The sequence below is a fragment of the Herpailurus yagouaroundi genome, unplaced genomic scaffold, assembly GCF_014898765.1.
Source record: "Herpailurus yagouaroundi ecotype Mexico unplaced genomic scaffold, PumYag 28, whole genome shotgun sequence".
Lineage (NCBI taxonomy): Eukaryota > Metazoa > Chordata > Mammalia > Carnivora > Felidae > Herpailurus > Herpailurus yagouaroundi.
In genome coordinates, this window is record NW_024412376.1 from 10,709,304 (window position 1) to 10,735,563 (window position 26,260).

At 51.3% G+C, this 26,260-nt stretch overlaps 2 protein-coding genes across 6 annotated transcripts in view; one reads left to right on the forward strand and one right to left on the reverse strand.

Annotated features, from left to right (window-relative positions):
- The window catches only part of PTK2B (protein tyrosine kinase 2 beta), a 126,657-nt gene extending 124,008 nt beyond the window's left edge, over positions 1-2,649 (forward strand). For all 5 annotated transcript variants that reach the window (XM_040463360.1, XM_040463515.1, XM_040463216.1 and 2 more), the window contains one exon: positions 1,537-2,649. In XM_040463360.1, the coding sequence (XP_040319294.1) occupies positions 1,537-1,752 (216 nt within the window). In that variant the 3' untranslated portion in view covers positions 1,753-2,649. The remainder of the gene's footprint in view (positions 1-1,536) is intronic.
- Positions 2,650-3,006: 357 nt separating this feature from the next.
- On the reverse strand, positions 3,007-24,658 carry CHRNA2 (cholinergic receptor nicotinic alpha 2 subunit). The gene is made up of 7 exons (XM_040463629.1): positions 24,266-24,658; positions 16,300-16,534; positions 14,945-15,096; positions 14,518-14,562; positions 10,963-11,072; positions 5,961-6,975; positions 3,007-4,760 (listed from the first exon to the last, which is right to left on the reverse strand). Exons 2-7 carry the CDS (start codon positions 16,406-16,408, stop codon positions 4,635-4,637), a joined length of 1,557 nt encoding a protein of 518 aa, XP_040319563.1. The 5' UTR covers positions 16,409-16,534; positions 24,266-24,658; the 3' UTR covers positions 3,007-4,634.
- Positions 24,659-26,260: the final 1,602 nt, after the last annotated feature.

Below are 26,260 nucleotides of genomic sequence, written 5' to 3' on the forward strand. Positions count from 1 at the left end.
TTTTTTTTTTTTTTTTTTTTTTTTTGTAAGTCAGAAACAATTACTGAAAACCAAAATGAAAAGCTTGGTGTTCTATTCTGAGACTGTGCCTGGGGTGGCCAGAATAATGTTCCCCTAAAGGTGTCCCCAGCCTAATCGTCAGAACTGTGACTATGTTACCTTACCTGGCAAGAGGGATTCTGTAGGTGTAAGTTAAGGATCCTGAGGGGCGCCTGGGCAGCTCAGTTGGTTAAGCGTCCGACTCTTGATTTCAGCTCAGGTCATGATCTCACAGTTCATGCGTTCGAGCCCTTGCATTGGGCTCTGTGCTGACAGCACAGAGCCTGCTTGGGATTCTGTGTCTCCTTCTCTCTCTCTCTGCCCCTCCCTCATTCTCTTTCTCTCAAAAATAAATTAATAAAAACATTTTTTTAAAAAATTTAAGGGTCTTGACATGGGGAGATTATGCTGCATTACCCAAGTGGGTGCAGTGTAAGTCCTTGTAACAGGGTTGGCAGATGCAGACATCCTATGAGAGTCAGAGAAGGAGATGGGATGACAGAAGCAGAGATTGGAATATTGCCATTGCTGGAAAGATCCATAAGCCAAGGCAGGAAACAGCCTTTAGAAGCTGGGAAAGGCAGGGAACAGATTCTCCCCTAGAGCCCGTAGAAGGGGCATAGCCCAGCTGTCCCCTTGACTTTGGCCCCGTAGGGCACATTTCAGCCTTCTGACCTCCAGAAGCGTAAGAAACGAATCTGTGCTGTTTTAAGCCACCCCGTTTGTCTTGGGTTAGGACCACAGCCATAGGAAACTCCGAACGTAGTTGAACGCCGAACAATACCGCCTCTCAACATGTGTTGGTTGTCTGTCTGGAAACCAGCCACGAAGCTCAGGAGAACCCCAGGCCCCCTGCCAGGCTGTAGTTTGATTCCCCCTCTCGCACTGGTCAGCAACACAGCCTCCACTACCTGTGACTGTTCAAGACAAGACAACACAGGAGAGTTTGGTCATTTCCCGGCCTCCCTCTGGGTGGCGGCAGCAGCCCATAGAGAAGCCCCGCTGGAGCTGTCCCTTCTGATGTGAGAGCTCCTTACCTTCCCTCTGATGGCTCAGGTCATTCGTTTCACTTGGTAAATATCTCTTGAGTGCTCAGCAGTGTGCTAGGCTCTGGGGATATGGCGGTGAAAACAAAACCCTACAGTTCAAATCACGATCCCCGGTCTCTTGGTTTGACGGTAGACAGCTAACAAATGACCAAGTGCCCTTGTCCCCTGACCATTCACTCTAACCTTGGGCCAGCATGGGGGATGCTGCAGCGAAGGGGGGGGTCTGCAGGGCTGCATCATACAGACCCAGCACCGGGTGGGCTGGGGGCTGGGGCATCTGTAATGTCCATCCATGCCAACCTTGGACTCAGCCCACGCCTGGGTCAGACCTGCCCCCCCCCCCCCAGCGAACTTCGGACTGCTTCAGCCAACACCAAAGGGGATGCGTGCATGGCTTAACCTTTGCGGCCCCTCAGGCTCCCAGCCTCTCTGTGCGCTTTTCTTACAGATTGAGGGGACCCAGAAGCTGCTCAACAAGGACCTGGCGGAGCTCATCAATAAGATGCGCCTGGCCCAGCAAAACGCCGTGACCTCCCTGAGTGAGGAGTGCAAGCGGCAGATGCTCACAGCCTCCCACACCCTGGCCGTGGACGCCAAGAACCTGCTCGACGCCGTAGACCAGGCCAAGGTTCTGGCCAATCTGGCCCACCCGCCTGCAGAGTGATGGAGGGTCGGCACCACCTGCCTGCGTCTTCTGCCCCTGCCTGTAGTGTACCTCCCCCGCCCCCACCCCCGGCCCCTGCCTTGCCTTCGGTCACATGGGTCTTCTCAGGGGGACGGCTGAGGGGAGTCCTCCCCTTGCCACTTTGCACGACCCCCTCTCCCCACCCCAACCCCCAGACTGTGCTGCTCAGGCTGCAGCTGGAAAGAGGGGACTCAGGGCTACAGATGCCAGGGGGTGACAAAGAGGGCTCAGAGGGAGCCCTGCTGCCACTGGCCACTCCCTCCTCACACCCGCCGGCCCCACTTTGGCGGGGAGAGGGGTCACACTGGTGCCCCTAGTGGCCACGATGGCTTTATGCATGGACACGGCAGGACCAGTGGAACCAAGCTATTCCTTCTTCTTCCGCTCACGGAGGTCCCCTGATGCAGAGGGACTGGGGAGGGGTTTTCCTTTGGGGGTGGGCGGCTGGCGAGATGAGGGACGGGCCTGGCTTCCTTGTACAGTGTATATTGGAATTTATTTAATGTGAGTGTGGTCTGGACTGACAGCCGTGTGCCCCCCTGAGGGGGGACCTGGGACACAGTCCAGGAACAAGCTATTGGGAGTCCGGGCACAAGACGCTGTGTTGACGACACGCCAAGCGTCAAGGAGAGGGGGAGAGAGGAGGCCAAAACAGGACTTGGACCACAAGATTGTGCCTCTCTTCCCTGTGCCCTTTCTCTCCCTTCCCTGACTCTGCCCCTTCCTTCTCTCCCTCTTTTCTTACTTCTCCTTTTCTTCCCCTCCCCCACCGCCTTCCCAGCTGCCCCACCCCTCCCTTGTGTTGATGCAGAATACTCTTTTACCTTCTTTCTAGTTGACTTGTGGATGAATTAAAATTGTACCATTTGCTTTGTGGTTTGATTGTTTTGTTTGCTTGACCTGCTCTTTGTGGGGAGGGGGACACTGGCCTTGGGCCACAACCCTGGAAGAAATCGACTGTGCTCTGTTGGGCGCAGCTCCAGAGCCAATACTGGGCTGCAGCACGGAGGGGTGCATGGTGACGCCAGGGCATGGGTCAGGTGCGTGCTCCAGCCCCTTCACCCCTGCACCTGACTGAAGGGTGACTTTCCAGTGGGGATCCAGGGCAGCCCCCTCCAGGGCCACACGAGGACCACCGATGACAGTCTCCCAGCTGGGGCTCCAGCGGGGCATGGGTGGTCCTGCGGATGCTGAGGAGGGGGTCCCACAGCTGAAAGAGCAGCAGCCTCAGCCTCATCTTTCATCTCTTTACTCACATGCAAGGTGGATGGGAGATGGGCTAGCATGGAGGAACATCACTGCACAGGAGATCGGGTCTGGGAGAGCCAGGAGGGAGGAGAAGGGAGGCTGGGAGGCTGCCCCCACGGGAGCTAAGAGGAGCCAGAAACCAGATGCGTCACCAAGTCTTGGGAAGAACTGAGGAGTGGGGGGCTGGGCCGAGGCATTGCAGATTTCCTCTGTGTCTGTCAGGGAGAGGTGAGTGGGGGGTTTGGAAGGAGGGTACTCCAGAGCCCAAAGGGAAGCTGGAAGTTCGCCCTGCTCGGCCTCCTCTCCGGGGTGCCCAGGCTGTCTGGAGAGCCCAGTGTCCGTCTGCATCCGTCAGCGGCTGAGGTTCTGCCCTCCAGGGGCTGGACAGGCAGGGGTGAGGCCTGATCCTGGGGCAGGAGCTCTTCCAGGTTCCAGCACGTGGCCGAGGGGTGCAGATTGCCGGATCCCAAGGTGTGAGGGTTCCATGGCTGCACAGAGCAGCTCAGAAGCCACTGTGGGGCTTCGGGAAGGACCAGGAGGCCAGGCTGGGAAAGGGAAGCAGGCCTGCAGCTTCTGCCTTTACACAGCAGTCTCGAGGTGCAGAGCGATCCAGCTCGTTCCCGTCAGTCACTGGGAGCAAAGGTCCCGAGCGCCGAGCACCACGTGCCCTGTAGAGGGGTGGGGGGAGCAAGCTGCGAACTTGAGTTAGTCAAGAATGGCTCAGGATAGCTTCCTGGTTTGTTAATATGCATTCAAGGCCAGATGGCACCCCCAAAGACAGGGACTCTCAGCGCTGCCAAACGTCTTGGGGCTGCTGGTGCTGAGCCAGTTTGTAGCAGGGGGTGTGGCTAAAGGTGAGGAGAAGCCAGGGGTTCCAATGAGCTTCCAGCAAGGTGGGATGGCCCAGCTACCTGCATCCAACCACACATCCCTCCACCACCTAGAGGCCCTAACCTATACCTCCACCTGTGGCCCCGCTTCTCCCTTTCTCTCCTTCCAGAAAGAGTCTTTACCATCCTACTGTTAGACCTGCAGGATCAGACTGTGAACTTGTTTTTCTACATGGTTCAAAGACACCCTAACCTGCCTTTCCAACCTCCTCCCACTGCTCCCACCCCGGAGCCCCATCTCAGCCTGCCTGTTCTCCTAGACACTTCGTGCTCATTCCTGAATCCAAAGTGCTGTTCACAGCCTTTCCACCCCCAGAAGCACCCTCTCCCCTCTTCCCCATGCACCCATCCTTTGAGGTCTGTGCCTCTCCCCACTGGATCACTCTGCTTGGACCTCCTGTTAGTGTCTTCCTGGCCCCTGCCAGGGAATCTTATGTGGCTTCGCACTGTCACCACCATATTATAATCTTCTTCAAAGCAAGTTCCTTATTTCCTAGCTCGTCAGCATCCAAAGCAGGGCTCTGTGCCCAGCAGATTCTCAGCACATAATACAGTAACAAGTGAATTGACCCAAGGAGTCTTTGATGATTAGGCCAGTGTAGGGACTCCACAGAGAGGCACCTGCAGGCAGATGGTGTTGACCCCAAAGGTGTTCTCTAGAGGGGACAGCGGTTAAAGATGGTCAAGCAGTGCCGCCTTTGGGCCAAAACAAGGAACAGGAAATCAGATCATTCCAGCCAGGAATGGAGGGAGAAAGAGACCAATGGTCCCCAGGAAGCAGACGATGATAAACAACCAGAGGAATATCCTATCAATGACCATGGCCACATACTTCCAGTCTTCCTTCACCTGCAGGTAGAAAAGGACTCACTGTGACAGAGGTCAGGCCTTGGGAGAGGGGAAGTGTCCCACCCATTCACAGCCCTGTAGCGATGACACTGGGGGCAACAGGGGTCCCACCGAGAACTTGGGGAGCTAATGTTGTCTCAAGACTCAAACAAGCCTCTCCTAGTGATCCCTGTCCTATCCCACCCCTGTGACCTCACCCCAGAGCCTTCCCATAGACTCTCAAGTTCCAGCTAAGGGAGGCTAGAGGTTCTACAACCACCAAGGGGCATGGGTCTTCTCAGGGGCCTACAGTGATTTAAAGTCAACACTCAGCAGTTACAAAATGGTGAAGACTTTGCTGCCCTGACATCACCTCCCACCCAATTCCCCCAGCCACTGCAGGAGTTGGAGAGGAGGAGGTAAGCGAGGGTAGTGTGGCCCAGGGAAAGGGGTGGGGCCATGGGGGGGCGGGGCTATGTGGAATTTGTGCTCAAAGACCAAGCAAACAGTTCTGGATTCCTACCTGCTCCTAGATTAATGATTAATTTTCCTTATCTACTCAACAAGGTCACCCACTAATAACCTCCCGGCCTTTCATTCTTCCCTAGGTTGATAAGAAATCTGTGATTCTGAGCAGTGGCCTGCTGACCTAATAATACTGGGCACAGCAGGGACCGAGACGGGGAACCCGCCTGGTACAACCCAGGTTCCTCAGGGTTTGTGGGTGAATAGTGAATTCCACAAAATGCCCAGAGCCCACAAACAAAGAGAACTGGGAGGAAACCCATCAGGACAGAGGAAGAAGGCTGGCAAAGCAGCAGCCTGATTTATCTGATTTATCATCTCCTGATGATAGTCCCTCCACCTCCCTCTGCCCCCTTGCCTCACCACCTATAGGGTAATGGTGATAAAGGCTGGCGTGAGGATGGCACGGGGAATTTCAGCATCTGAGGACCCTCCTTCTCTGGCCTGCTGTCCCCCAGTGAGCCTTAACCAGAGCATCCTTGGCTGCTGTTCTGCCACCTGCCAATTAGTGTCTTAAGAGCTGCTAGCTAGAAGTTCTTTATCAGTTTAGTCCAGACTCCCAAGGGCCACACTGAGGGAAGTGGGTCCTCATGAAGGAGACCAGGTGGCCCAAACTGACACCTTGGGGTAAGGTGGTTCCCTACCAGGCTGGTGGAATCACCGAGGGGAAGAGCCCCTCTCCCGGCCCCCACTCACCGAAGAGTCAGCATCCTCAGATCGCAGGTGATCAGCAATATAGTGCACACCTTCAAGTGCCTTCTGTATGCGAGGTGACAGCAGAAGCCCGCCCTCCTGCAACTGGACCTCCACCCTGGGCCCTGAGGCCCCCTGATGTAGACCACCGTGGCCACGGAGGACACCCATGGAGGGGGATAAGTGAGCTGCCCACCCCCATCTGTCTTCCTCCTCCTTTTCCTCCTCTCTCTCCTCCGCATCCACGTTGGTCTCCAGCCAGTAATGAGAGGAGCTGGGCTTCAGATGTGGGGGGTCACGGGGCTCCAGGGAGGGCACAGGCCGGTTCATCAGAAGCCACCGGGGCACACAGCCCAGGAAGGCCACCCGCACCCAGTGGGGCATAGTGTGGGTGCGGGGGGAGCGGTGGTGGACGTTTAGTACAAAGACCGTGATGACGATGGAGAGCGTGACGAAGATCATGGTGAAGAGCAGGTACTCGCCGATGAGCGGAATGACCAGGGAGGTGGAGGGGATGATGTCCGTGATGAGCAGGAGGAAGACGGTGAGCGAGAGCAGCACGGAGATGCAGAGCGTGATCTTCTCGCCACAGTCGGAGGGCAGGTAGAAGACAAGCACCGTGAGGCAGGAGATGAGCAGGCAGGGGATGATGAGGTTGATGGTGTAGAAGAGGGGCAGGCGCCGGATGACGAAGTAGTAGGTGACGTCAGGGTAGATCTCGGCGCAGCAGTCGTACTTCTTGGTGTTGTAGGTGCCCGTGGCATTGATGATGGCCCACTCGCCGCTCTCCCAGTAGTCCTTCAGGTCCACCGTCTGCTCTGTCTGCTCCAGGTCGATCTTGGCCTTGTCGTACGTCCAGGAGCCAAACTTCATCTTGCAGTTCTGCTGGTCGAAGGGGAAGAAGGTGACGTCGATGCTGCAGGAGCTCTTGTAGATGGCCGGGGGCACCCAGTGCACAGTGCCCGTGGAGAAGAGGTGAGCCTTGGTCATGTGGGTCACCGCAAACTCCCCATCTGCACTGGAGACAGGAGAGGAGCTGGAGGACCCGGTACAGCCTGCCTGCCCAAGCCAGGCTGCTCCAGACAGCCAACAGCAGGGGACCCCGAGAACAAAGCCGGACCTGGCCAAGTTGCGGGGATTTACGCAAGCCTGTGAGACTCTTCCCGCGCATATTCAGAGCGACCTGAAAGAGTGTCTTTCAAACGCTATCTTTTTAATTACAAAAGTAGGAATTTTGAGGAATATAGGAAAATACCAAGAATTTTAGGGATGCCTGGGTGGCTCAGTCGGTTAAGTGTCCCACTCTCGATCTTGGCTCAGGTCACGATCTCACGGTTCCTGAGATTGAGCCCCATGTTGGGCTCTGAGCTGACAGCATGGAGCCTTCGTGGGATTCTCTCTCTCCCTCTCTTTCCCTCTCTCTGCCTCTCCCCTGCAAGTGTACAAGAGCACACGCACACATGCGTGCACTCTCTTTCTCGAGATAAGTAAACATCTAAAAAGAGAATTTTTAAAATAACCACATTAACATTCTGATGTTATGTACATCATGTATGTTTGATTGACATACAGATCGTGTATATAATTTTTTACATGTTTATAAACCCATGGGGCGTATAGTCTCATTGCCTGCTGGTATTCATTTAATATGTTAGAGTGATTATGTATATTTCCTCCCCCCAGCAGATGGTCAGCAAAGCCCTTATCTGGGGTCTTGCCTTCTCCACCTGGGATCCTTAGCTCCTTGCTCAGAAGAGAACCAGCACCTCTGCTGGTGTAGAGAGATACCTCCTTGACTCCATCCATTTACTGTGCGTTTCTACCTGGGCCTCATCCACTAGGGGCCGCACGGGAGCTGCGGGGGGATGGGATGTGGGACACGGGCCTGCCCTTCAGGAACCTCGAGGAAACCAGAGGCAGCCCTGCACACCTACACCACAAGGGAGGCAGTTTGGCAGCAGCACTCCAAGGACAGTCCAAGTGTTCCCCAAGACACGTTGGGGGCGGGGGCGGAGGTGGGGGTGGGAGGACCTCCCCAAGTGAGCAGGGTCACCCTGAAAGTAGTGGGATTGGCAGAGAGATGGGGTGAAGAGCCTACCAGCAGAGCCTGGGTGGGGAACAGAGGAAAAAGAGGGGAAAGACAGAACTCAGTGTGTGCTCAGGTTTGGGGGGCAGGGCATAAGAAGGGGTGGTAGAAGGGGCGCCTGGGTGGCACAGTCGGTCGCGTTTCTGATTTTCATAATCTCACGGTCCGTGGGTTCGAGCCCCCCCCCCCCCAACATCGGGCTCTGTGCTGACAGCTCAGAGCCTGGAGCCTGCTTCGGATTCTGTGTCTCCCTCTCTCTCTGCCCCTCCCCTGCTGGTGCGCGCGCGCTCGCTCTCTCTCTCTCTCTTTCTCTCAAAAACAAATAAACATTAAAAAAAATTTTTTTTAAAGAAGGGGTGGTGGGAGATGATGCTTGTGGTGTCATGGGGCTAAGCATCCAAGGACCCACAAAGGCTCAGGGAACACTGGAAGAACAGTGACCATTCGCTGGGGGCTTCCTGATAGCCTGAGTCCCTGATTCCCTGGGGGGTAGAGGGGGCAAGCGGTGCGGTGGGCTCCACACCCCAGCATTTAAGGAGCCTTCCTTCTCCTTCCAATTCCCTATAAGGCAAGGGAACCAGAAGAATACACGGGAAGACAACCTTCTTTCCCATGGAGAAATTCCAGACCACAGATTGGAAAAACGGGATTGGAAACGGGAACTTTGATAGTAACAAATATCAGGGCAAACTTTAATTTTTTTTAAGGCATTTTTTTGTCACCACGCAGAATTACCACTAGATGGCAACATGTGCCCCATTCTGAGGAAGGAAAAGTGCAATTTCCTTGATCCTTCAGTTTCGCCTGGAGTGGAATGCCTCCATGGAGGAGCCCTTTCTTTGAATGTCTGCAAGAATTTGGTTTGAACTTTCATCCTATCAAAAGACTTTCCTGTTATAATCAAGTAACACTGGCCAAAGCTTTATTGGCAATCCCAAACATCAGGTGTAGGATTTTGCTCCTGACTTCTGCCAGAAACAGCGACACGAAGGATCCTGGGCACGAAGGATCCTGGGTGCTGGCTCGGGGCAGGGGGCGGGAGGGGGCGGCTCTGGGGCACAAAGGGGTCCATGAGTCCAGTGACAGCAAACACTAGGCACCTGCAGTGTTAGACCTTCCAGAAATCCGTGCTGAATGTGTGTTTACAGACGTTCAGGGCTTTGGGTCTGACCAGGGATGGGTGGTGTAAAGGAATCATTGTCATTCCCCTTTGACCTATCTGAAGACACCAAGACTCCAAAAGTGGATCTGTCTCCCTTTGTTTTATTGTTTAAAAATAGCTTTTCCAAATTCTGGCCAAATGAACAGGGAAATCCTAGGCTACATGTGTTTCTTGGCTGTGCAACTTCTAACATGTAAAATGCTGTCTTGTCCTAACATTTTCCAAAAGACTGGGGCCAGGACAGGAGAGTTAACGATATACAATGTTATCCAAAATTATTTGACCACAGGACTACTTTTCATACCTATTTATATCTCTGAGAACTAGCACCCTTTAGAGCCCCACTTTAGAAAACACTGTTAGACAAGCATAATGCCAAACAGCTTTTACGTTTTGATTTCTATAGAACAGTTTTTGTTTAATTTTTTTTAATGTGTATTCATTTCTGAAAGAGAGAGAGAGACAGAGCATAAGTGGGGGAGGGGCAGAGAGAGAGGGAGACACAGAATTCAAAGCAGGCTGCAGGCTCTGAGCTGTCAGCACAGAGCCTGACGGGGTCTCGAACCCACGAACTGTGAAATCATGACCTGAGCCCAAGTCGGACGCTCAACCAACTGAGCCACCTAGATGCCCCTTAAGTTTTGATTTCTAAATCAAGAATTACCTGACAGCAAACACACAAATGGAAGTATAGATCTCTATACCTTCTTTAAAAAAAAATTGTGGAGGGGCGCCTGGGTGGCGCAGTCGGTTAAGCGTCTGACTTCAGCCAGGTCACGATCTCGTGGTCCGTGAGTTCGAGCCCCGCGTCGGGCTCTGGGCTGATGGCTCAGAGCCTGGAGCCTGTTTCCGATTCTGTGTCTCCCTCTCTCTCTGCCCCTCGCCCATTCATGCTCTGTCTCTTTCTGTCCCAAAAATAAATAAATGTTGAAAAAAATATATTTAAAAAAAAATTGTGGAGATGCCTGGGTGGCTCAGTCAGCTGAGCATCTGACTTCGGCTCGGGTCATGATCTCACCCTTGGTGAGTTCGAGCCCCACATCGGGCTCTGCACTGACAGCGCGGAACATGCTTGGGATTCTCTCTCTCCCTCTCTCTCTCTCTCTCTGCCCCTCCCCTGCTCCCTCTCTCTGTATCTCTTGAAATAAATAAAAATTAAAAACACTAAAAAAAAAATTGTGTTGGTGTTCTTGGTGCCGTCTTTAGACTCTCCTTGGCTTTTATTAGCTTCTGGTCATTATGCTCAAAGATGGCTCCTTTTTGGTCTTGAATACAAGACAACTGTCAATAATACGAGTTTTAAAAAGTACCCATACCAAGTGAGTTTGCTCCCTGGAAGGTGTTTCCCCCCACCCCGGGGGGATGCTGCTTACCTGTTCCAGCAGTACTGTCAGCCTGCAAACCGCCAACTCCTAGCCACTGTTTTCAGAGCCTGCACCAGCCACATGTTGCAAATACTACTCAATGTTGGCAAATCTGTGTCCCCCCACCACCACCCAGCACAGCACCGTGCACTGATTTAGAGTGGATGCTCACTCAGTAAGTTTGGGTGTCTGAGTGCGAGAACACAAGGAAAGAAATAATGGAACCGAGAGGAAGGGGAAGGGGGTAAGGATGAGCAAAGCAGGAGTTGAGAGGAAAGCAAGGAAGCAGGGACACAAGAAGGTACCGCCCACGTCCAACCCAGCTGAGCCTCACTTTACCCGCCCCCCACCCCAGGGGCCTCCCAGGGGCCTCCGGGATCCCTGGCTTCCTACTTGTTGTAGAGGACAATGTCAGGGATCCAGATCATCTCGGAAGGGACCCGGAGGGATGTGATGTTGCCGAAGTCGGCCGGGTTCCAGTGCAGCTTGTAATCATTCCACTCCTGTGCATGGGAGGGGGGGAGGGGGTCACATCACCGGCACCGCCCAGGGAGCCACCTGGGCACACCTAGGGCAGCCTGGGGACGCCCCAGCAGCTGGCGGGAACGTCCCAAGCGCCTCTCCTAGCCCTACAGAAGGGAAAGGTCTGGGAGGCTGGGCCAGGGCTCTGAGCTGGGGATCGGAAGTCCAGCATCCCCCAGCTTTGCCCCAACTCTAGTACGAGCACACCAAGACCATAGGTCACCCTAGTCCCGCTCCTAGTCCTCATTTTGCCTCCCTAGCAGGAAGACCCTGGAGAGCCACCTCACTCACTTGTAGGAACATTTATTAGCGCCCCACAGTTTACGTATTTTTACACCCTCTGTCTGGGAAGAGCCTTAGCAGGAGAGCCGGGCAGGGAATGCTGAGCACGTGGCAGTATTTCCCCATTTTAACAGGTAAGGAAACTGAGGACCAGAGAGGTGAACACATCCTGCCAGGGTTATGCAGTGACTTCCTGACTGTGCTTCAGAGCGCCCCCTGGGAGTCCCAGCAGCAAGGGGATGCGGGGAGGGGGGGGGCAGCCTTGCTCCCAGCAGCTGGTCCAAGTGAATCTTTCCCCCCCAAACCAGGTTAGCATTACCCGCTCTCTGAAATTTCCCTCTTTGGCATGATCATAGTGGTGAGCAATGTGGATTTGCGTATGGGTTTATTGAATGCCTCTGTGAGTTTTATGAAGCCAGGGACATCTGTTTCTCACTCTGGCTCCCTAGCACCACACCCCTGGTGAATGCTCAGTAAATGTGTCTCTGAGCAATGAAAACAATGCCTCCTCCCTCTAAAGCTGTCTGGTCCTGTCTCTGGGAGGGCTTCCCAGATCTCTTCTGGACCTGAAGGAAACAACCACCCCCAACAGATGATGACTGGGGTCGACACACAAGGCTGTCCTTTGCCTCCAAGTGCTTATCATAATTAAATAATGACTACTACCATTTAGAAACCCACTTTTGTCGCAGGCCCTCTAGATGGTTCCTTCTAATCTTCACAAGTAATCCTGTGGGTTAGGGTGAGGAAAGTGAAATATGGAGGGTGCTTGAATCCTGGCCTCCCCTGGCCTCCAAGCCTGCCCTCATTCCAGGGGCCATTTTGCTTCTGTACATCTGCACTAAAATAGTGCTGTGATGCACCCTGGGAAAGGGTCTCATGAATGATGCCTTTTCCCCTCTAAGGATAGTCATGTGACATTTACACAAAGCATCCACCTGGGTAGAGATCCAGGAAGGAGAGAAGGGAAAGACAAGCATTTCCAGGAAGCAAGAGCATGAGCGGAAAAGTACTGGTCTAGCTCAGTGGTTCCCCAGCCTCAAACTTCCAAGCCCCATTTTCATAATTTTTTCCAATATATGTGCACCACCTGTCTCATCATGTGCTTAGTATTTTCCTTTAAATTGGTTCGCCGTTTTTAAACTTACATAAATATTGAAATTTTATGTCACTGACGTAACTAGAAAACCAAGAGCATTTGAAAACATCCACTAGAATATAAATACACGACTATTACCAAAAGATTAGCGAGGCAAGTAAAATCATCTCACAAAACACTGCCGTTGGTACCCAAACCACGCTTGGGAAGACACTGACCTAGCTGTGGTATTGACCGCTCACTTGTAGGGGAAGGCTGAGGTGCTCAGAGGAGCCAGACTTGCAAAATAAGAAAGGTTGAAACGTTCGTAAAATTGTCAGGATTTCTCAGGGCGTTGAACAATTTTGAAAGGGACGGATCTTCAGAAACCTATCCCCTTGCCCCTAGACCATCATCCGTCTAGCTTTTGGGTTCAACCAACACATGGAGGGCATCTACACCAATGGGTTATATTAATTGGCAATTGGTTGCCGATGCAGGCAACGGTTTATGCTATCCCCATTTCACAGATGAGGAAAGTGAGGTTCTGAGGCTGGTCAGAGGTGGTGCTGGTTGGCCTGACTTCTGCTCCAGTGCTCCTTCCTCTGCTTCCCACCCCAGCCCCCGAAGCCAACGTGACGGGCTCATGGGGACAATTACGGCAGCCCAGGTTCTAGGTCTTCCCCTGAACTGAGGACTATGTGGCTTCCCAAGTCTCTTACTATTCTGGGCCTCAGTGTGCACATCTGTAAAGATGAGCTGTGTGGCCCCTGACAGCTGCAAGGTGAACATTGTCAGAGGGGCCTGCTCCACACCTCCAACCTAAGCATTCAACTATAAATTAAGTGGCCAGCATACCGCCCCAGGGCCTATGGAGGCAGGAAGGACACCACTAGCCACTTACAGAAAGTAAGGCAGTCATTCAAAAGACTCAAAATGGAAATGCCAATCAAAATTCTGATTGTTGTGGTTTTCTGGGTACGAGCCTCTGAGATAGGAGATGGTTAAGTTACCAATGGGGCAGAAAGATGAAGTATGGGGGGAAAGTAGACAGAAGGCTAGGTCCTCTTTCTCATGTGCTCTCACCATCTCCACTTCAGGGCCTGGGAAGGGGCCAGGCAGAGCGCGAGGGGGTGAAGAGGAAAGGAATATATTCAGGCTCTAATAAAGCCTGTGCCCCCCAAGTTCTGCCCCCAAGGACGGTACATCAAAAAGGGTCACACATTCTTTTCCAGGATGGATGCAGGCCAGTTTTCAGACCATAAGAAGCCAGCAGCTTCATCTCCTGACTCTGAGGACCCTGGCTCTGGGGTGTCTGAACCACCAGGTGAGGCGTCCAACTCCCCGGCGGGAGACAACTCATGGAGACACCCTGACTATGCCTGAAGAGAAAGAAGGGCCCTGTGGACCCAGCTTCCAGAACCTTCCCGAGCCTTCCAGACACCCCTCCTAAGGAATTGACATGAGTCAAGCGCTCTTAGAACCTCCAGAGCAGACCACAGGTTAAACAGCACCAAGTATCACCAGTAGTTGCCACGCAAAGCAGAAGACATCACCCAAACTCATGACAACTGTTACTTTGAGCCATTAAGTTTCGGGGTAGTTTGTTAGGCAGCATAGACGTGGAACACCCAGCATTCTCCCGCAGAAGGAGCCTGCGGTTCCGAGTTGAGCACACCTGGGCCCCCCTTTTCTAGCTGAGTTGCACTCAGCTTCAGGCTTTCCTCAGCTGTAAAAGGGGCAGAATGAAACCTCCTTTGGGTTTTCAGTGACACCTCAATAAACTGATCTCCAAACAATAGCCGGGACGTAGGAAATGCCCATTCCCAGAAAGGGGGTGACTGGGTTCTTGTAGGTGACATTCTCAGGTACTGGACTTGGAGTCTCAGAGCACAGCCCCTACGAGGAGCATTCTGCAATCGGCTGGCTTTGGGAATGTCCCAAGTGGTAACTCTTGGGTGAAACATGAATTCAGAATCCCGCTGAGAGTGAGAGAGTCCTGGGTGGGTCTGGGGTCCGTGGGCTCCCTCCCTTATTCTCGCCCCAACCAGTGGAGAGAATCTCACCTGCTTTAGCCAGACGTTGGTGGTCATCATTTGGTTCTTCTCATCCTGACCGGTAGAGAGAATAAGAACAGGCAGTGATGGAACCAGTCCCCCAAAACAGGGTAGAGTGGGGTGGGACGATGCAGGCCCCCTACTCACCAGAGGAACCTCTTATGCGACACCCCAAGCCCAGCCCAATTTACCATTCCCTCCCGATACTGCCACCCTTACTCAGATTCTTCAAGATTACACGGGCCACTTGGGTCCTCTGACTTTGTGTCCAGTGGAACAAGCAGGGCACCTAGAAAACCCACTGCTGCCAATCACTGCCCTCTCAGGAGGGGGTACGGGGCTGGGAGAGTGGGGGGTAGGGAGGAAGGACCCCGGGAAAGGGACCTGTGGTCTGGGGGCTGATCCCGAGAGGGAGAAGTATGGGGGACAGGCGCACCACATCGATGAGCTGGGCAATGGACAGCCCAAAGCGCACGATCACCACGTCTGAGGTGTTGGGCACTGGCCGTGCCCAGCGGTTGTAGCCCCTAAAGAGGTGTTTGAAGAGTCGGTCCTCAGCTTGGGTATGAGAGGCTCGCTGTGCTGACCCTGCGGACAGAAAGGAAGAGTGGGGTCTCCAGGAGTCCATGGTGGTGGGTGCTTGGGTCCCTCCCCCATCAAATCAGAACCACTGAACCTCAGTTTCCTCATCTGCAAAATGGGGACTCTATCCAGAGCTGGGCTCAAAACATTGTTTTGAGGATTCAACATAATAAAGTAGAACTTAACAAAGCAACCAGCACATGGCTGGGAGCCCAAAGGGGCGTCCAGGTAGCTCAGATGGTTAAACCTCTGACTCTTGATTTCAGCTCAGGTCATGATCTCCCACTTTGCGGGAGTGAGCCCCACGTTGGGCTTTGCACTGAGAGCACAGAGCCTGCTTGGGATTCTCTCTCTGTGTCTGTCTGTCTCTCTCCTTCTCTGCCCTGCCTCCTCAAGATAAATAAATAAACTTAAAGAAATGTCAGTTACTCTGTGACTATTAGATAAGAAGGCATGGAAATAAGTGCTGGACAGGGAGGCAGAGACGGAGGAATGGAGAAGAAGTCGGACCTACAGATAACATGCAGCCTAGAACTGAGGAGCCCCCAGGGACAGCGATATGGGGGAGACACCTGGTTGGCATGGAGTGAGCTGCAGGGAGAAGGGCTTCACCCATCACAGCGAGCCTTTCATTCCCACGCACCAGTCAACGAACCGCTAATGCTAACTACAAAATCCTCTGCTACTTCAGGCATCTCCCCCATTTTTGCTCCAACCACTGGCATTTGCTCCTTCTTATCAGCCAGGCAAAGTGTCCCAAAATTGTGGATGGAATCGCTCATGTTTGTTTTCACCGCGCTCTGCACACAGCCTCACTCTTCAAGGTTCCCCCGCCCGAGCAAGCCAAGAATGCTGCGCTGAAATCCAGAAAAGCACATCAGTAACAGCAGTTGCCGTGTACTCAGTGCCCACTGTATCCCAGGGGCTCGTCCCAGACTTGCATCTCACGTGGTCCTCACGACAGCCTGGGGCAGTTCGCAGAACGGGGGGCATTTTGCAGATGAGGAACGCTGACCTCCGGGAGGCTCGAGGTGCCACAGCCCCCAGCATGAAAGCCTCGAGTGCCCCGCCACCTTCCCGCTGTGGGATGAGCTACTCAAGTCCCCTGCAGCGCTGGCAGCTGCCGGGAGCCCACCTGCAGGAGTCTCCTCCATGCGGCACGGGAGCCTACAGGTGCGACATGATGTCCTAGTGATTACACCCACTCACCTGCTGGGCTCAGAAGGAGCCACCACAGACCGAGCCTCATCGCGGACAGGACTGCAGAGCGGGAAGGGCCCATGGCTTCAGAGGATGGGGTCTGGTTTCCCCTGGACATCAGAAGGAGGGCAGGCCAGGGCTTTGCTGTGGGCTGAGGCTCAGACCTGCTTCCCCAGTAAAGGGTCCAGTTGCTGGCACGGCAGAGCTTCTGCTGGACACCACACGGCCCTTCTCTCTATAGAACCTGAGCAGGTCACAGAAGGGGGCTTAGGGCTGTGCATCCCTGACACGGGTGTGTGTGCCTGGGTTCCTCACACTTCACAGAGCTGTAAAAGGTGAGCACGCAGGCCTCCCCACGAGTAGAGGGCTCTTGGGCTCTCCCTGGCTTAAGTGAGGATCTAACACCTTCTCTCTCTGGCATCAACCAGCGACTCTGGCCTGAGAGAAAGAAACCCTGACGCGCTGGATGGAGGGGGGGTGGGTACAAGATGGGATTGGAGTCCCCACTGCTCTGGCCCCAGTGTTGCACCTGTAAAATGGAGATAATCACGCCTCAAGAGGTGGTCAGTGGAAGAACTCGGGTGCTGTTCACCATAGCCAAAACGGAAGCACCCAAATGCCGACGAGCTGATAAAGAAATACACGAGGGGTGGAATGTTGGTACCATGGAAGGGTGCGCTGACCTTCTACAGCATGGATGGACCTTGGAAACATGCGAAGTGAAAGACGCCAGACACACAAAACTACGCGTGATGTGACCCTACGTATATGAAATATCCAGAATGGGTACATCTGTGGACACAGAGAGCAGATTAGCTGCTTTGGTGGGGGGCTGGAGGGGATAGGAGAAGAGGGAGTGACCGCTAAGGGTACAGGGTTTCTTTGGGGGATGGTCAAAATGTTCTACAAGTACTTAGCGGTGTCTGTTGTTCCGCTCTGCGAATGTAATTCACCAACATGCATATTTTAAATATTTATTTATTTTTGAGAGAGCACATGTGCAAGCGTGCACGCGTGAGCAGAGGAGGGGCAGAAAGACAGTAGAGAGAGAATCCCAAGCAGGCTCCAGGCTGTCAGCCCAGAGTCCGACATGGGGCTCAATTTACCAACCGTGAGATCATGACCTGAGCCAATATCAAGATGGGATGCTTAACCCACTGAGCCACCCAGGCACCCCCAAACTGTACATTTTAAAAGGATGAATTTTATGATATGTTAATTATATCTCAAAAAGCTGTTATTAAAGAAATAAACATTTCCTTTATTAATAAAAAATAGCCAAGTCTCTTTAGACTGTAGGGAAAATAATATAGGCTAGAATGTGGATCTCTGATTCACAACATGGTTCAGGGGCACCTGAATGCCTCAGTTGGTTAAGCATCTGACTCTTGATTTCAGCTTAGGTCATGATCTCAAGGTTTGTGAGATGGAGCCCTGAGTCAGTCTCTGAGCTGACAGTGTGGAGCCTGTTTGGAATTCTCTCTCTCTCTCTCTCTCTCTCTCTCTCTCTCTCTCTCTCTCTTTCTCTCTCTCAAAATAAATAAATAAATGTTAAAAAAAATGATTCCAGTGGTAAGAAGGACCTGATGTCAAAGATGTGAGTGAAGTGTTAAATATTTCACACAGAGGGAGTTGTGGAAAAGCTGTATTTTTAAGTTAATGTGTTAATATATATAGTATGTGATTTAAAACGTTTGTTACTGGAAAAATTCAATATTACCCTAAAAAGTTTACATATTCAAATTAGCATTTTCTTCTTCTTCTTCTTCTTCTTCTTCTTCTTCTTCTTCTTTTAACCACGCTTCTTATTGGCAAAATAAGGATGTCTACTGTTCAGCCACAGTCTGCATGTGTCAAATGCCACCTCTGTCCGGCACCAGCTGTGTCCTTGGGACACAGTGCAGATAACGGGCATGGGGTTTCCCTTTGGGATGATGAGAATGTTCTAGAACTCGATACCGGTGATGTCTACACAACATTTTGAATGGCACTAATGGTAAATTTTATGTCATGTATATTTTACTGCAATTTAAAAAGAAAAAAGAACATGAGTGAAAGGGATTTTAAAATTCAGCCCCTGGGTCCATCCTCTCCTGTGTGTTCCATTCTCATCTGCCAGGCGACTCTGCCCCTACTCTTGGAGCAGCGATTCCATCATTGATGTCCCACCTCTCCTCAAGCCTGTCCCCCCACCCTGCCTGCCCTCCTGGAGTTCGCGAATGTGGCTCTGAATCCTGGCCACCACTCTCCTGACTCAGGACTTGGGCAGAGCACTCAAGCCCTCTGGGATTATCTGGTGCAAGGATAGAACAGTCTCTGCCTGCCTACCCCTCAGGACTGGTGCAGGGAGGGAGCACGAGGGATCATGACCACCACAGCGCCTGCGAAGTGCAGGGGGCTGGGTAGGAGAAGTGGAGGCATGGGGTCATGGGGACACGAAGAGCCCACAGCCTCCTGCGTTGATGGCTTGTGTCAGCTTGGAGGGAGAGAGAGTGTGGGAGGGGTTTCATGTGAATTTCACTGTGCTGGCAGTTCTGAAATATATGTATTATAATCTGCTTTTCCAGAATGTGTTTGGGCAGAGAAGGTGCTCCTGTATTGATTTTCTTGGGTTTCAATTCAAAGACTTATTAGAAATTGACAATTACATTTATCTCCTGTTCCCTCAGGAGAATATGGCCCCTGACCACCAGCCACCCTTACCCTCATGCCACACTGCAATTCACCCTTGCCCCAGGTTTCCTCACTTAGCAGTCCTACCCCGCTCAGTTCTTGGATCCTTCCTGCCCCCCCCCTCAAAAACCCCAGAGGGCAGGTGGAAAAGGCTGGAAGCCCCCAGAAGGTGGCTTCTCTGAAACATCTAATGAGTATCAAGAGAACAGCGCACAGCTCTCCTGGTGGGACAGGAGGAGGGGTGGGGGGCTCCACGATCCAAGTGGGGTGAAGCAAAGGATCCTGTCAATGGGAAAATGGGAAGCTTCTTCCATAGATACCTCCCCCAACACAGACTCCTTCTGGAGCAGCTTCTGTCCAAACCGCAAATTCTGGAGCCTAATTATTAGGAGTTCTGTAATGGGAGCCCAGCTTTATATATACATGAACTAACATCTTGCTACACATCATGCATAATGTTTGCCTGATGCCTGCCCCAGCCTGTGTGTCTATATATAGCTCCTGAGGCACAGATGAACTGCGGCAGATGGGACTGGGGGCTCAGGCCCTTGCAGGTACAGAGGCCAGCCTCCTGGAGGCTTCCCTACAGGAGACCCAGGCAGAAGAAAGCACAGCTAATTAATTTCCGGAGAAAGCTATTGTTACCAATGCTGTAGACTGAATGTTTTGTGTCCCCTTCCCCCACTAAATTCATAGCTTGAAGCCCTAACCCCCAGGGTGATGGTGTTAGGAGGTGGGGGCGGGGGGGGGGGGGGGCGGATCTTTGAGAGGTGATTAGGTCAAGAGGGTGGAGCCCTCATGAATAGAATCAGTGTTCTTAGCAAAGAGATCTCAGAGTTCTCCCTCTCCCCTCGGCCATGAGAGGACTCAGTGAGAAGGCATCATCTCTGAACCAGGAAGCAGGCTCCTATCAGCCACCAAATCTGCCAGCACCTTGATCTTGGACTTTCCAGCCTCCAGAACTCCGAGAGATAAATGTCCCTTGTTTATTTATGCCACCAGTCTGTGGGATTTTTGTTATAGAAGCTCCAGGGGACTCAGACAACTGAATTGCTCTTTTCTAGTCTTTTTTTCTCTGTACATACACATCATCTGTGTTATCTCTGGGTGCAGAAATTAGAGGCAATTTTTACTTCTTTTTGACACGTTGCTATATTTTCCAAATTTCCTACCATAAGGATGTATTAGCTACTAAATATTATAAAGTATTTTTAATTGGGTAGTGACATCTGCTGGGTGTTTTACATGCCCTCCCCCACAACTCTTGGCGGGGTGTGGGGGGAGCCGCTCTCATCCTTCACGTAGGTGTCGATTAAAGACTCTATTCTTCCATCTGAATGGAGTGCAAGTTGTCAAAGTCAACTGTGAAAAAAGCTGGAAGCAATCCGAATGTGGACAAATAGATAAACAAGTGTGGTGTGCACATACAGTGCCATATTACTTAACCTTAAAAAGGAAAAAAAAAATCTGACACGTCTATGGACAGAGAAGAACCCTGAAGACAGTGTGCTAAGTGACATAAGCCAAACGGCCTTAGGACAAATATTGTATGATGCAATGATCTGACTACCTAGAGTAATCAAATTCATAGAGTCAGAATGGGGACTGCCACCAGGGGCTGGGAAGGGGGGGGGAGAGTTAGTGTTTAATGGGGACAGACTTTCGATTGGGGAAGATGCAAAGTTCTGGAGATGGACCGTGGTGATGGCTGCACAGCACTGTGAATGTACTTGATGCCACTGATCTATACACTTAAAAATGGTTAAAACAGTAAATTATGTATATTTTGCAACAATTAAAAAAGAAATACTTGGGAAAAAACTGGTAATAAATACTCAAAATTCATCCCCCCAAAATCAGCCGTGTTCATGGGAATCACCTTAGGGTTGAGATAAAAGAGAGAACAGGAAATAAATCGTAGCACTGAACTCCTCGCATGGGCTCCAAAGTTGAGACAAAAGTAGACAGTGGCAGGGCGCCTGGGTGGCTCAGTCGGTTAAGCGTCCGACTTCGGCTCAGGTCATGATCTCACGGTTTGTGAGTTGGAGCCCCACATCGGGCTCTGTGCTGACAGCTCAGAGCCTGGAGCCTGCTTCACATTCTGTGTTTCCTTCTCTCCCTGCCCCTGCCCCACTCATTCTCTCTCTCTCTCTCAAAAATAAAATAAACATTTAAAAAAAAAAAAGGTGTCAGGGGCTTTGGAATAGAAGCAGAAGTCACTACCGTGAGCTCCTTGTGGATAGGGACTGTGTCTCATTTGCCTGTTATCTCAGCCCCAAGCGCAGCCCTTGTAACAGGGGTTTGCCTGTGGGTTCCAGGTATATAGGGTCACCATGAATAGTGCCCAGGAGTGGAAGAGAGCTCGGGAAGAATCTGTGAGGGAGACCCAGGCTTATGGCTTAGTTTAGGGAGCAAGATGACGTAAGACACTTGTTCCCATAATCTGATTCTTCAGTCTTTTCTTTACCCATTCACCTTTCCACTTCCTCTTCCACACACAACAGTGTGCCAGGCAGTAGGGGCAAAGAATTGAGAACGTATAGCCCTGAGGAGGACATATTAGAGAAGAAAGGATGGAAGAAAAGTTGTAGACTCTCCTCTGCTCCTCCACCCCTGCTGTGAGGCATGACTTTGTTCATTTAGTCCCATTGGCTTCAAAGCCATGCAGAGAGGTCCCAAGTCCCCAGAGTGTTCCTTCTGAGCTTTTTACAACTCCTCACACTGGGAAGTTCTTCCCTGAGTCTGATGTCAGGTAAGCATCTGAGAGACTAGAGATGCTTGAGTTGACTTGAGTTGATTTTAGAGAGCCTGGCATTGCCCAACTAAAACAGATGTCATGAACATCTGGGGAACTGCAGAACAGGTGAGTTTTTCGGTCTATCTACGCTCATTCAAAACCTGACAATCACAGCACTCCTTTTCTGGTTCCTTTTCTCTCTTTCCTCTTCCACCCCGGATGTCTTCATATTCTTACGTATCCCGTGCCTCCCTAATGGACCTGGAATGTCAGCGACAAATTATTACCTGACACCATCTCCACCATCTAGAAGTTTTATTTGCTTGTTTTAAAATGCAGAGGAGCTATAAAATTAAATTGTTTTTCTCCACCAGGACATAGCCATGAAGATTCACTGCTTTGTTTTCAGTTAGCTATGAGAAAACAGGGCAGGGCAAAGGGGAAAGGCAACAGGGAAAGAGGATGTCAGGGTCCCCTTTGATGTTAATGCCTAGATCTTTCTAAGAACAATCTACAAAGCTTGTGTAGTTTTAAGGTTTACGAGGCACTTTCATACTTTTCCTTCATTTGGGCCTCGGAGGGTAAGGGGAAGAGATTTTATTATCTTTTTTTATGGAACTAAAAGAATATTGATATTCAGAAAAGATTTTTCTCAAGAATGTATAGTTCAAAATCAATATAGTCGGGACTCAAACTCGGGTCTTCAGCGTCTATTTTTTTTTTTTAAGTTTATTTATTTATTTATTTATTTATTTTGAAAGAGAGAGAGAGTGAGCAAGGGAGGGGCAGAGAGAGGGTGAGGAAGAGAGAGAGTCCCAAGCAGGCTCCACACCATCAGCATGGAGCCCAACATGGGGCTCAAATCCCTAATGAACTCTCATGGTTCCTCTGTAAGATAATGACCTGAGCCAAGATGAAGAGTCAGGCGTTTAACCCAGTGAGCCACCCCGGAGCCCCTCGAGTCTCCAACTTCTAAACCATAATGTGGTAAAGGTCAGTGGCAGATGGGTGGTGAGAAGGAAAGATGTCCCACCTCAAATTCTGGTTCACCTGGATCCAGGGTTCTAGGAGTTTCCTCTATATGCAGACTCACTCATTCCCCCTTCCAACCCATATCATGGCCAAAAATCCCAAAGCTATGACCCGTTTCACCTTTCAATCCAGTGCACTAAATAAAAGATTTTTCTGACAATAGGTGAAAAAGAAATGGAAATCCAGGCATGCTGAAATTGCATCATATAAGGAACCAACCAGAGATGTGCTGGACCCTATGGAAGATGTGCAAATAGAAGTCAATCGATTCTAGAGGATATATTCCTACAAGATGCCTCACATTTGCGTCCTTTGTAATTGGCCCACAAAAGTAATCTCATTAATTTGTCACTGGAAACCAAAGGGGAAATTATCCCAGGTAATTGACAGTAATTAGAGTTACCTTCCACCTAAGAAAGATATTAAAAGAGAAAGAGCCCTGGATTCTTTGATCCTTTAACTGGCTGGATTGGCAGGTTTGGGGAAGGAGGGGGTGGCTGTGGGGTGATGTCCCTGTTTATAAGGTGGGTCTGGGTAAAAGGTGCATGGGGAAATCTACACAAAAGAAATTGTGTATGGAAAGGGCTCAGACATCAACATCCGCACTACTGTTGCTGACACACGAGGGTGTCCAGACGACCCCCTATGCCCATGCCCACCTCCTGAGTCCTGGTCCCATGAAGTCAAGGTGATTTGGGCTCGCCTCTTTGTCCATCTTCCTACTGCAGCTGATTTTCAGCTTCCCACCCACCAGGCCGTATTCTATTCTTTTCACAAGTATCACCTTCTCCAGAAAGCCTGCTTAGATCCCGACAGCCCCTCTCTGCCATCCAGCATCCCCTCACCTCCCCCACCACAAGAATCCCAGCTCTCTCCCAACTGTCACTACCCCCAAAGAAAGCCCCTCGCTTAGAGGAAATGACACTGTTTCTTCTTACAAGTAATTTCATTCCAGGCACTTAGGGGAGAGAGAGCATATTTCTAGCTTGTATATCTGCTCTGCTCAATAAATTGATCAACCACAGAAGCTTCGCATCTCAAGGTCAGGTGGAATCTTAAAGGTCATCTGGATTAGCACATCAGCTGATGTGGGAAGCTTCTCTCACAAATTCCAGCCTCTGTAAAACCTCAGCAATGAAGAACTTGCTACCTTCCAAGTCAGTGAATACCATCGATGTCTATTAGCCTTCACTAAAAGATATAGAATATTTACTTCACGAATAAATAAGTGACAAACGAAGGAGCAGTAGTCATCAAGACACAGAAGCAGATATTATATAGTACAGCCACTAACTCCCGAGACTCAGCTACCCTCCGAGGAAGGGGTTGACCAGCACTGGGCTCTGAGCAGCTCTAGCAGAGACAGCCAGAAGACCAACGTTTTTCTAGGGGCAGGCGGCTTCTAGTGGTTAGACATACTCTCCTCCTAAAGTACCCAGAAGCAGCGAATCTGCTAGAATCCCCTCGACCCCACCCCGACAATGTCCCCACACCCACCACCCCCAGAGGTGCTTTGGGGGGCACCCTCCTTACCCGTGGCCACAGAGGAAGAAAGTCCTTTGAAAGAACGCAGAACCAGCCTGGCTTGGAAGTCGTCCTGGTCAAAAGTCCCCCCAAGACGGAAAGGCGGGCGCAGAGCAGAGCTGGGTGGTTTCATCTCATGGGCAAACAGATGCTGGGGCTGGACATCCCTTGGCGGAGGGCGACCTGATTCTCAGAGTCAAGGGGGCTTTCTAGGGAGGGCTGGACAAGTTCTGTAGGCAGGTCGTTGCCTGGGGCTCCCAGCTCAGGCAGCCCGAGAGGCCTCGCAGGTGCTATAGGAGAGGGCGACACGGAGAGCCCGGCACAAGGGCTTCTGCAGGTAAAAGCCAAGCCAGTCCACAGGAGGGACGGCTGGCTTGGCAAGCAAACAGACTCGTGCTCTCATTCTCCTCTCTTTCTCTCTCTCTCTCTCTCTCTCTCACACACACACACACACCCTCTCTCGAGGGGAGGAGGAGCCTGTGACTATTCAGTCTGTGTCCAGTGGGGACAGACAACAGATTTGCTTTCCCTCTGTCCAGTTATGAAGATGCTTCTTTCTTTGCTCTGAAGGACCCCATGCACCGGGATCACTGCCTGGACCCCCTGACGTCACCCACAGGTGGGGGGAATCTCCAGGGTCCTGGGTCTGTGTGTCAAGAGAGCCGTAGAATTTCAAGTAGAATAGGACTGAAGACAGAGCCCTCAGTCAGCCGGCCTATGGGTCTCTCCTTCCCCTTCTCCCCTGGAGGAAAACCCCTCTCCCCTCAGGCAGCTGTCTGCAGGACCACAGGTCACCCATGCTGCCACCTGGTCTGGCTGCAGCTTGCCTGTCACCTCCTCAGCCTCCTTGCTGGTGACCTTGCCTTCAGTTTCCCAGAGAAGCAAGGTCATCCTCCAAACTGTAGACCCCTTGCCTCCTTCTCGCACCATGAGTGTTGTCCCTCCTCCCTGCACGGTGGTCTTGATAGGATCCTCGTCTATTAAATACCCCAGGCTTCCTCATACTTTCACCTCTCCTCTGGCCTGATCCTTCCCCTCAGTCCATAAGTAAGCTCATCTTGGACCCCAACATCACTCTTGGAGGTCTGCCTCCCCCTCAAGCTGCTTGTTACCTTGTGTCCTTTATTTTGTTAAAAGCAAAGGGCCCCGAGCACGACCGCCAGGGTTTGATTTCTGGCTTTGCTCTCTAAAAGCTGTGTGGTTTTTTTGAACGGTGAAGGAAACCATCAACAAAATGAAAAGGCAACCTGCTGAATGAGGAAGATATTTGCAAATGATATATCTGATAAGAGGATCCAAGATATACATGGAACATGAGTTACCAACTTAATGGCAAAATAAAATAAAATAAAAAACCTGGGGCACCTGGATGGCTCAGTCAGTTAAGCGTCCGACTCTTGACTTTGGCTCAGGTCATGATCTCACGGTTCATGAGATTGAGCCCCACACTGGGCTCTGTGCTGACAGTGTGGAGCCTGCTTGGGATTTTCTCTCTCCCTCTCTCTCTGCCCCTCCCCTGCCCTCTCTCTCTCTCTCTCAAAAAATAAATAAACAACAACAAAAAAAAACCTGATTGAAAAACATCCAGGACACCTGGGTGGCTCAGTCGGTTGAGCGTCTGACTTTGGCTCAGGTCATGATCTCATGGTCCGTGAGTTCGAGCCCCGTGTCGGGCTCTGTGCTGACAGCTCAGAGCCTGAAGCCTGCTTCAGATTCTGTCTCCCTCTCTCTCTGACCCTCCCCCATTCATGCTCTGGCTCTCTCTGTCTCAAAAATAAATAAACATTTAAAAAAAACATGCAGAGGAACTGAATAGAAACATTTTCAAAGAAGACATACAGATGGCTAATAGACACACGAAAAGATGCTCAGCATCACTAACCATCAGGGAAACACAAATCAAAACAAAAATGAGATTATCAGTCAGGGTGGCCAAAATAAAAAAGATAAGAAATAGCAAGTGTTGATGAGAATGTGAAAAAAAAAGGAACTCTCTTGCGCTGT

Bases quoted from the DNA above. Each gene is read 5' to 3' on its own strand.
- CHRNA2 (XM_040463629.1), bottom strand. From the start codon at position 16,408: ATGTCCAGGGGAAACCAGACCCCATCCTCTGAAGCCATGGGCCCTTCC. The intron at 6,976-10,962 runs GTAGGAAGCCAG...TCCTGTCTCCAG, and splicing joins GACATTGTCCTCTACAACAA to TGCAGATGGGGAGTTTGCGG. The intron at 4,761-5,960 runs GTGAGTGGGGGC...TTCTACCTGCAG, and splicing joins CTGAGGATGCTGACTCTTCG to GTGAAGGAAGACTGGAAGTA.